Here is an 11,079-nt window from a genome sequence, read left to right as displayed (position 1 = left end):
ACAGACACTCAGGGAGTAACCTGCATGTTGACAGGCTGCTTCTGAGGAACCTAAGTTGGAGTTACAACAGCAAAGTATTGTGAGGCACCCAAGGTTGCAGAGCAAGGGTGACACAGCCCCTCACTGGTCAGCATTGCACTCTGAAATGTTCTACTAGGCTGTACTCAACATATTTTTCCATGCTTATAAACACAAGGTCTATCTACTCTTAAAGACACTGACTAAAGTAAATCCTGTTTCAATATCAGAGGGAAACAGCCAACTTAAAAAACACGCTTCTGCATGAAAATTTTTATCTGCTATTTTTTGCAGCAGCTATGAATATAAATGAAAGGTTAGGAAAAAATATTTTCTTTTCAGTTTATGTTGTGCATTTGACAGCGCTTGATGTTCCCCGGTATAATCAATTAGTCCTCTATTGTTTGTGTAGGTCTTTCACACATCAACGAAGAGGAAAAAGTATTCTTTTTAAATCTCAGGAGATGATCTGAAAACGCTCAAAGAGCTGAAAATACTGATTTATTGAAAGGCACAAGCCCTAAAGAAAACTTAATTGACCAGATTTGGCAATAAATATGACTGATTTATTCTTTACCAGTAAAAATCTGTTTTTTTTTTAATTAAGATAAATGAAATAACTACATCTTACCTCCTTCCATAAAATTGTTGCCCACTGGACACCAAGAAAATGTTCCAAAGCCTTCACAGATGCAAAAATGACTTGATTTCCCCCCCTTTTTTTCCAAAGTAGAACAGTAACAGCTATCAGAGGTAATTCAACATATCTGCAGCCGTTCAGATGTTGAAACATCTGGTGTCTTGGGAGAGGTAGGATCTTCTGTCAGAGGAAGTTTAGTAATATCAGATTTTTGTAACACAAGAAGCCACCCATTTTCTTTCATGTAAACAAGACCCAGTTTTTGGCAAACAATTATGTTTGAAATCAGGTGTCAAAATTCTGATTTACTTTTTATTAAGGGAGAGAACACAGGCAAATGTTTTGGTTGACATTCTGAATTTTTGAAATCTTTATGATTGGTTCTATTTTTTTTTTTAATTGAATCACCATGTTTAAAAAACTGAAGTTTTTTTTCCCTTGTGTTAAATTATCATCCCTTTTCAGCACAGCATTTAAACACAATAGTCTTATTATTTCAATGGGAAGTAATTTATGAATAAATTACTTACCAAAGTAATGTGCATTGCTGAATAAGGATGAGATTATTCACATTTAAGTGTTTTGCTCAGTTGGGGCTTGTATTAGGGATAGACCTCCACCCCAAAAAGATCAGACAATCAATAGAAGGCCCTATCTATGCAGTATATTGATTGATTTTTGTTTAAAATTCTCCCCGTGCTCCTTTTTCAAATCTCCAGTAAGTGGAACACACACTCAATAACATTTGAGTCAAGATGACTGAATGGGTTCAAATGTAAGCCAAGTGATTTACCTATCCTTACTCAACATTTATACTGGTGGTTTACTTTCCACGTGGCACATTACTGTTGTACTTGGATTCTCACTCTGCTCAGGAACTGTTTATATCCCAGTAAAACTATTTTCACATTGAAATTGATGTTTTTGAATGGGTAGGGTTAATAGAAATGTTTATTAACCAAAGCCTAAATTTTGGGCTTATTCCACCATTGTTCAGTTATGAATTCTGTGCCTGCTTTTCTAGTACAATTGGTGCAATGGATAGACAGTAGGATGGAAAATTGGAGGGTAGTGGTCTCCATTTGTTTGGAAATATAAGCTATTTAACTCCTGTTTGCAAAGTTACTTTTACCTTAAACAACTCTACATCCAGCAACCATAGTCAGTTCTGCAGTGAAGGCAGGTAGATGGGTAACAATACAATGAAGTTGAGGACACGGAGTAACAAATATCAGCTCCATTACAGAACATATGCAGGAAGGAAGGAAAAAAAACCCCACCACACTAATTCAGAGAGAAGGAAATTGCACTTCCTTGAGTTTTAAGTAACTGGTTAGCAGATTAGCAACCATTTTCTTCTCTGCTTTATTTCTTTGCAATAATCTGTCCCCAAACACATATATAGCAAGTCAGGTTCATATCTGCCTTCAGTGGTACTTTCTGCCCCCAACTTCCTCCCCTGTGGACTAGTAGCTGGCCCCATCTTAGCTCACTTTTCATTGTTGAGACACTGCAAATTGGAACAGTAGAGTTGTTAATGTAGAATCCACAGAGAGATTTATATGACATGAGTATAGAGGAAAGGGACACTGACAATTCTGATTTTTCAGTTTGCTAACAAAGTCAAAGGGTATATGCTTTGGAGGAGACAAGTGGCAGACAGCGTGCAAAGTTGGAAGATGGCTTTAGCCCTCTCAGAACCACTGGTAATTTCTAAAAGTAACTGTACCATACCATAGGGAGCATGATCACATCCCTGCTTGTGGGATACATTGTGGGAGGGAGCCATATATTCATCCAGAAAACAGGGGTACCGTGCTAGAAATGCACAATTGAGAGCATTAGTCTTTAACAAGGTCCACAGGAAAGTTAGACAGACAGAGGTTGAGTCTTTGATTTTTTTTTTTTTTTTTAAAAAGGGAAGAGCAGCCCCTCTTTGATTGAGTAAGATGCTTCATAACAAAATTTCAATTTAGCATTGTGAAATACAGATATGATCTATGGTCTGCCAGCAGGGCTTTATCGTGGGAACTTCTGCTTGCGAGGTGAACCATATGACAGACTTCTCATCATATACTGAAATTGATCTCTGCCTTACAACCACGAGTACTGAGAACCTAATGTGTTTTCCTAAAAGTAAGCACAGAGGGTGAGAAATATAGAACTGGGGGGAGGGGAGCGGGGGGAAGATGGGGAGGGGAGGGAAGGAGGCATAGGAGGGGGGAGAAAACTACCCTCCTATGCTCTCCCCACACTCTTCATACTGCCTCTCTCCTTCCCTCTCCCCACGTAGGAGCAAATAAGCCATGGCTGTCTGTGTAATCGTTAGGCCATAACCCAAATGTATATCTAGTGTAAACACTGTTTTTTCATATTACTCAAGGATATCAAAGTGCTTTACAAGAATGAATCATGCCTCACTCTCCCTGTTCCCCATATACTTATCTTACAGAGAAGGAAACTGAGGCACAGGCAAAAGCAGTCACTTGCCTAGACATATAGTGAGTCAGTGGCAAAGCCAGTCAAAGAAACATGAACTGTTTGGCTTTTAACAAAGGAAGAATTTTTATTCATCTGCAGAACCCTAATTTCTGCATAAAAAACTGGAACAAGTACATAGGTCCCTGTTCACATGTCAGAATTAACTGCTATAACCATAGTCTGGGACTGCTGTTAGTTCAGTGCTACTAATCAGACAGGGAGAGTACAGAACTTATTTTAATTTAGAGTTACAGTTGTACAGTTTCCAACAGCAGATCACAGAAGCAACGCAGAGCTGACTGGAATTCAATGTTGTGCAATTATACTGCCACCCGTGTGCTCTTCGATAACATCTTCAAATCTGAGATGCACTTGGCAATACTCTCCTTCTCCTGCAAAAGGAAATGGATAGACTTTCACAGGCCTTGAAACAACTCAGGGAAGAGAATCATTTGCATGAACAATGTGTGCACACCAGCCATATTCAGATTTTGCTGGGTAAAAATTGAAGCCAGGTACAGAAAGAATCTAGTTCCAACTCATGCACGATTAATAATTTGCAAAACCATCTAAGAAAGTCATGGAGATGGAAATCCAAATATTGGCCTACGTTCAAGCATTAGCAAACGACAATCTAGATGATTAAAATCTGATCCTACAAAAAGTCAGCCTGCACAATTCACAGGAGACTGCAGGATGTTGGCAAGTGTCAGGCCAACCTATCTTGAGGAACAATAAGCTTTGGGAAGAGTGAGTGGATCCTCCAAAGTGCAGGTAGAACTGACCGAGTTATGTAAATGAACTCCCCATCTAGTGCACTTCAACTCCATATCTAGGTCTACCCATTTTCTTCACCTCCCAGTGTGGAGACAACAAGGAGCCTGGTGGCACCTTAAAGACTAACACATTTATTTGGGCATAAGTTTTCGTGAGTAAAAGTGTGGAGACAGTCCACTGAAGCGTCTTTAGCCCTGTGAGGTACCAAGGAAGGGAAATGTGCAGGTGCTCTAGTCCCATCAGTCATCTTAAAAATCCACATTTAAACATCCATGCTTTACATCAAGGGATGCTGCAAGGAAGTACCCCAGCCTCCTGGGCACACCTCCCACCCACAAGCCTACTATTGTGCAGGAAAGTATTCTCTCAACTGGAGTTACTGGACCTGATTTTCAGAAGCAATCAGCAACCGCAACCCAAACAAAACCAGGAAATGCTGCAAGTGCTCAGCATTTCTGGAAAAAACAAAAAACCAACCCCCCCCCCCCCCTTGGTTTTGCTCAAAAAAGTAGGAATGTGCCTTGGGTGCTCTGGAAGCCAGCCAGAGAAGAGTTAGACAAAGAAGTACTAGTCATGTTTGGCCAAAGATGTCACGCAGCTGAGAAAAACGGTATTCTGTATTAGGACATGGGAGGCACAGTGAACTGCTAGAAGCTCAGAAGCTTAAAGTACCTGTTGAGCAGTGAGGCTCTGGACGACGTTTTTCTCTATCCAGTTGATCATGTGATCTTGTTCCTTACGACGTGTCAGTTGCTGTACAGCAATTTGATAGTCTAGCCGCTTCTTCACTTCATTGTATACGGTGAGCAGCCTTTCTCGGTAGTTAGTCTCTAGCAGCATAGCAACATTATTCTAGTTAGAGAAAAGATGCATTTCAGTTTTCCATTCTGACTTTTCTGACCATCTTATATTTCAGATTTAAAATTTTTATTAAAGCTAATGTTAAAAAATTATATAATACACAGGTTAAGAAAAGTGTGTCTGTACATCTGGGTATAGTGTTTAGATTACCCACAGATACAAAGTGTGTTTTAAAAGTCATAAAATACATCAGCAATAATCCAAATTTAGATGAATACATTTAATACAGTTTAGATATTAGCATCCTAGTATTCAGATACATCAATCCTGAAAAGTTATACACAGAGTTGGTTGTGGAAAGCAAATATATCAACGAGTGAAAACTATCCCTCAGTAGTTGAGAATTTAGGGTAGGTTGTCCATTAAAAAAATACAATCCAGCCGGAAAGTATTTAAGTTACTTTCCCGACCGCACTTCTCATTGGCACTCCAGCTTATCCCTCCCTGGTATTGCCAATGTCCAGTGATGTGTTCTAGGTACATGTCCCTTGACCACTAACTCACATGTTGCTTTTCAAAGGAACCTAGAGTATTTTACAAAAATTGGCTAGGTGTTCATTCACAGATGGAGGCACAGAGAAGTTAAATGACTTCCCAAGGTCTCAGAGACAGGAACTGAACCCTAGAATCCCAATTCTATATTATATGCTAAGACTATAGAGCCTGTCAAAAGCGAGAGTCACCCTATTTAAATATAGGTAGCATTAGTTAAGTGGATATGGTATTTTAAAAAAATGGGCAGCATTTTTAGGCTTTTCAACTGAGAAGGTCTTTATACTGAAAATAAATAAATGGCAAAAATCTAGCATAATCCAGCTCTACACAGGAGCTCTCACCATAATGTTCTTTTAAAATAGACCGTGTAATTTTCTAGCTTTAAAAAAATGGAAAAAATGTCACATCAACACCCACATGGGTTATCAGCAGGGTTGGAGCCTTTAGATCCACAATACAGACCTCTGCCACTGGAGCTTTGGGAGTGGCAGCTACAGCAGTAGGTGGCACTCTTTAGGTGGACCAGGACTAGAGGAGGTTGAAACACTTTGCCAGTGGGTTTCACAAATATTTGGAAAGGAGATGACAGACCGTTCCCTGCCCCTCTGCGACACCTCCTAACCCATCCCTGTCCCACTCATCTCTCTTCTTTACCCCCCAGAATCTTCGTCCCATTCCCCACTCTTCAGGCTTCTTAGCCCATTCTCCTTGTCCAGACAGTTCCAGTTCATTCCCTGGCCCTCAGCCCCTCATCCCTCTCTCCTTCCCTATGTTCCTCATCCCATTTCAGTATCCCATTCCCCCCAGCTTCTTCTCCTAGTCGTTCCCCTGTGCTCAAGCACCTCACCTGATCTGTCACCACTCCCCCTCTTACCCAACCAACACTCCATCCTGTGGAAACAGAATTAAAAGCAGGGTAAATGTTTTAGTCAATTTAAGGATAAAGTGAAAAATAGCCCTAAACCTAACCACGCAAGAGTTGTAAGAAATGCTGTTTCTCATCTCGCTTTTAGTTAATAAGGATGGAATGCTGATTTAAGCAGAAACCTTAAGATAAGGTAAAGTCTTGAGAGAGTTTGTATAAACAAAGGATAACCATTAGCCGTTGATGTATGTAACAGGAACATATAAATACTTGTCTTATATTGCTTGTAGGGGGAAGATCTGCCTAAGGTCAGGGGGGACCCCCTGTCCAACTGAAGTCTTCCCTTGCAATTGCTCGTAACAAACTGTATCTGACTTGTTGCTAACAAACACAGAGTAAGGACTTGTTTTCTTCCACAATCCCAATCTACACCCATGCAGGTCTGGCTCTTGTCCCTTCTTCATTCAAATTAGGCAGCTTCCTCCTCCATGCAGCCTGGGCCCAGGACAGCACAAGATAGTCTCCCTGCTCTCAGTTCAGGTGCTCAGACCAAACACTTCCGCAGAAGCCAAAAGCTGCAACTGCCAGGAAAGTCCTGCTTAGCCCTATCCTGCAGCATGGATGAAGTCTGAGAAATTTAGCAGCTAAACTCTAAGGAATCTCTATTGATCGTATGTGAACTGTGATCTTTCAGAGGATTACAATTTGGCCAAATTTGGGACGGTTCACATGGACTGCAAAAGGAACATCAACACAGAGGCCTCCCACTGCCAAATTTCAAGTCTCTGCTCCATAACTTGCAGGTTCTAGAACTTCTCAAATGAAAGGTCGCCAGAATGTTTTAACCACGTATTTTTCCCTAGCTTCGTCTTCCAGAAACAAACCATTTTCGAGAAAGATTAAAAAAATTTAAAAAGCCTGGGGCAGATACCCAAGATGGAAAAATTAAAGCCTGAATAATTCTGGTAAAGTTACATGCAACTGAAAATAGGGTCTTATAATGGGAAATGTCATACAACTTTAGTTGCCTATGTGACCTGCCACACCTAATGTACACATAGTCAACGTTTGCTGCTTGTTAAGTACATAGAGACAGTCAGGGTCTGTGGTTATGAGGGCTACGTAACTATGTAAAAAGATATTTGTAAAGTTATATTTGTAATAACGTACCCGCTTGGCATCAAAGAGATAATTGCGGCCTTCAACCCTCCATTGCTCCTTCTTTTCCTGTTCAATCATTGACTCCAAGTGGTTGATTGAATCATTTTTCACAGCTAAAGCTTTGGCAACTTTCTCCTGAAATAAGAAGGAACTTTAAAATCCAGACTAAAACAGAAGGAAGAGAAAGATCAACTGCTGATCTGATTGTTCAAAACGGCATCATCTCCTTAAACTGTAACTTATCAGGTCTGAAGGTGAACAGTAATTGCCATTGAAGTTGCCATGTTTAAAGCTTAAGCCTGGTCTACACTTAAAACATCCATAAATGCAGTTTTACCAGCACAGATGAGTTTCTGTCAGTATAACTTATTTCACTCAGGCACCCAATATAAGCCACAAGGCAAGCATTTTTCTGATAAGGCCTTGTGTATACTGGAAAAGGTTTACCAGTACAGCTATACCTGCAAACCATCCTAGAGCAGACGTAGCTTATTCTGGCAAAGACGTTTTTACTAGTAGAGCTTATACCAGGTTACCCAACTGAAATAAGCTACATCAACAAAAGCATTCCTATACCAGTATAACTCAGGTGTACAGTATGAGTTACTTAGGCCAAGACTAGAAAGAAACTATAGTTATACCAGCAACCCTTTTCTAGCATAGAAAAGGCCTTTGCAGAAAAGAACCAAGGAACACATGTAAGAGTACAGAAATAAAATGGCAGGCCCCCAAAATATGAAGAATGAGTCAACGAGGTCTCTAACTTCCAGACTAAACTCCATTTCATTCTGAAGTAGATGCAATAAAGACTGCAATGCACTGGCTCACAATGCACCTACATGGTTTAGTTATTTCTAAAAAAACCCCCACCAACTAAAAAGCAGCGAAGGTTGAAAGTCAGAGGCTTATGCTCCCCAAGCATTCAAGTCACTGCTGAAAATGGGACTTAAGATGCTTTTGAAAAATTTTACTAAAATTCTACATATATGGATATTGATTCATGACACCAACTATAAATGCATACTTTGCCCTCAGCCCTTTAATTTTAGATTGACACCCCTGACAAAATACCATAAAATAAGCATTTTGCAAACAGGTGGCTTCTTAACATGCATGACAGAGTCAAGTTCTGGCTCCCTTAGCCAATAGGGTCTGGAAGTACTGTTCTGATGAGTTTCATTTATTTCTTCAGGATTAGTAGGCTATCAGCCAAAATGCAAGAACACTCAGTTGCGAGACAGTCACTACTGTACCCAATTCTACATCGAACCTGCCCATGAATTTAGATTAAGTTGCCTACCCTGTAAGATTTATTTGGCAGAGATCACCTAGTGTAAAGTGCCATGTAGGCTTTCAGCACTGTACAAAGAGAACAATCATTAAAAAAAGCCATTACTTTTCTTCAGTATTAGAAGAAGAACTGGTGAATTTTTTTTTTTTTTTAAACCACACGCAACTGAACACCTGGAATTGTTGCATTGAGAGTTAGTGTCAAGTTAGATTATGTTCTTTTTTTCCCCCCTTACCTCATTGAGCTTATCAGCAAAAGCTGCTACATCACCCCCATATTTTTTAATTATATAGATGATGACTCCCACCATGCAGGCACCTGCAACTGTTTCATGGTTGATTATATAGATTTCCTTGGAGAGCAAGTAGAACAGTAGCCCAGTCCCCAGCATATAGGGCCCTAAAATAGATAAAAGGATACTGTTTTAAATACATTACTTGGAAACAGACCCATTCCAAGTTCAGTTGGCTGAAAGCAGAGCTAGGCATTTTAATTTTTTTAAGTTGCATAGGAATATTGAGGGACTTGTCACTCCTCTCCAAAAAAAGGATGACTCAGGTAGAAGAACCAGATAGAGGAAACTCCATCTTACACCATTCCCAGATATATACTGCTATATGAAGACTTCCATCACCAAAAAGTAACCATGGAATGCCTAATATGTTATCTGTAGCCTCTGCTGCCCTCTCAGCATAGGGCATTAACCTCCATGTTTAGAGGTTACTGGGAGCCAGGAGCTGCAAAAACTTTTCTGCTAATCAGGCCCATCACACACACTTAGGACTTATCCTTTACCGAAAGCTAAAGTCTGTAAGGTGCCCTCTGATCAACTCCCCCATTTGCTTCCCAAACTTCAAAAGAGTTGAAGGTTCTCAGTACTTCAGAGGGAAACTTATTTCCATACAGGACCAAGCCCATAATTAGTGCAATATCCTAAACAGTGTGTGTTCTTTCCCACCACAAAAGCAAATTCATCATCCACATCAATGTCAAGTTACTCACACCAGTAAAACCTAAACTTTTCAGACACTTTGCCTTACTTGATGGCCATAGCAGGTGTGCAGCACCAATAATCAAAATGAAACCCACAAAGGTACAACATACTAACCTGTGACTCCTGTTTTAGGATACAGGAATTGGAAAAATTCCTCTGGGATCAAACCATGACGAACTTGCCCTCCTTTCTCAGGGAGAGGTGGTAAAGGAACCAAGCACTGCTGACCAGTGTGAAATGGTCTAGACGCATGCAATACACTATGAGTAAAAAAAAGAGATTTTCTGTGAATGGTTTCCTTTTCAAAAAAAAAAAAAAAAAAGTCTCAAATGAAGTTAGGACACTTGTTCTTATATGTGGGCCCCAAAATCTTTTCAGTTACACAGAAGTCAAAACTGTATACCAAACATTCAAAATAGACTTTGGTTAACACACATACAAACTTACCCTTGGTAAACATCTATTTATTTGCCTAGATTGGGTAGATTTTACCCAGTTTCACATAAGCAAATGGGCACACATGGAGGTTGCAGGTATATGGAGGGAAAAAAAGAACCTTCACAATCTTGTCTCAAGATTCACAGCAAAGGCTTCTTAAATGAGAAATTGTAGTAAATCTATACTTCTTCAAGAACACTTTTCATTCCTTTAATTTTGTACTGAAGGATTTCAAGATGCTTAACAAAAAATTAGTCTTACACATGCATAAAGGAAGCAAATTCTATTACCACAATTTAACAGGTAAATAGACTGAAAAATTAGGTGACGTGCTCATGGTCCAACAAACTCAAGCATCCCAACCTCCAGAATCCTGATCATATTAAAAAGTTTGATTAGAAGCTACCTGAGTGTTGCCATAGCAGGGAGGATAATAGCACTCACATAGCTGCCAGAAGGTAGTTCAAAATATTAAGGCCTGATTAACACACAAAGTTGCACCATTCAAGCTAAATGTGTTATTTTATACCAATTTAAACTGGTCTAACTTTGTTGATAGGTTTGAGCTGAAATAAGCCTTTTGATATTGTATTTGCTGGTACCTATAATAGACAGAAGCTAACTAAACCAACATAACCAGTTTGGAAATTACCCCCTCTATAAAGTGACTGGAGATCTACTCACAAAAAGTGCGATATAAAAACTAGACATCATCATCACCACTCCAGTAAACAGATCAATGAGTGTATACACTATTGTGTTGAATTAAGCTGGCATAGGAGTTAAACCAGCACAACCTCAGTGCTTCAGCAAATGCTTCACCTAACCTAAAGCAGGATTCACAGAAGCGACTTTAGCTCCATGCCGAGGTAAGGTCATTTCTAAGCAGCCAGCAACTCTAACCCCCAGCCCCAGGAACGGGCCCAGAGAGTCTTAATTCCCCCCCGAGGAAAAAGAGAACCCAGGAGTCCTGACCTCTCCCCCCCCCCCGAGGAAAAAGAGGACGCGGGCGGGGGCCACGCCCGGCCCCAGGAGGCCACCAACCCGATAGAAAGACG

General features: G+C 40.1%; 1 protein-coding gene across 1 annotated transcript in view; it reads right to left on the bottom strand.

Annotated features, from left to right (window-relative positions):
• Positions 1–3,198: 3,198 nt before the first annotated feature.
• Positions 3,199–11,079, bottom strand: part of ATP5PB (ATP synthase peripheral stalk-membrane subunit b) — an 8,591-nt gene continuing 710 nt past the window's right edge. Inside the window, exons 3-7 of the mRNA XM_034770586.1 lie at positions 9,698–9,843; positions 8,825–8,988; positions 7,308–7,433; positions 4,589–4,768; positions 3,199–3,531 (exon numbers count right to left, since the gene is read on the bottom strand). Coding sequence (XP_034626477.1) covers positions 3,460–3,531; positions 4,589–4,768; positions 7,308–7,433; positions 8,825–8,988; positions 9,698–9,843 — 688 coding nt within the window. The 3' untranslated portion in view covers positions 3,199–3,459. The remainder of the gene's footprint in view (positions 3,532–4,588; positions 4,769–7,307; positions 7,434–8,824; positions 8,989–9,697; positions 9,844–11,079) is intronic.

The sequence above is a fragment of the Trachemys scripta genome, chromosome 4 (assembly GCF_013100865.1).
Source record: "Trachemys scripta elegans isolate TJP31775 chromosome 4, CAS_Tse_1.0, whole genome shotgun sequence".
Taxonomy (NCBI): Eukaryota; Metazoa; Chordata; order Testudines; family Emydidae; genus Trachemys; species Trachemys scripta.
Note: the sequence above shows the minus strand (reverse complement) of the source record. Positions and strands in the feature narration are given on the sequence as shown.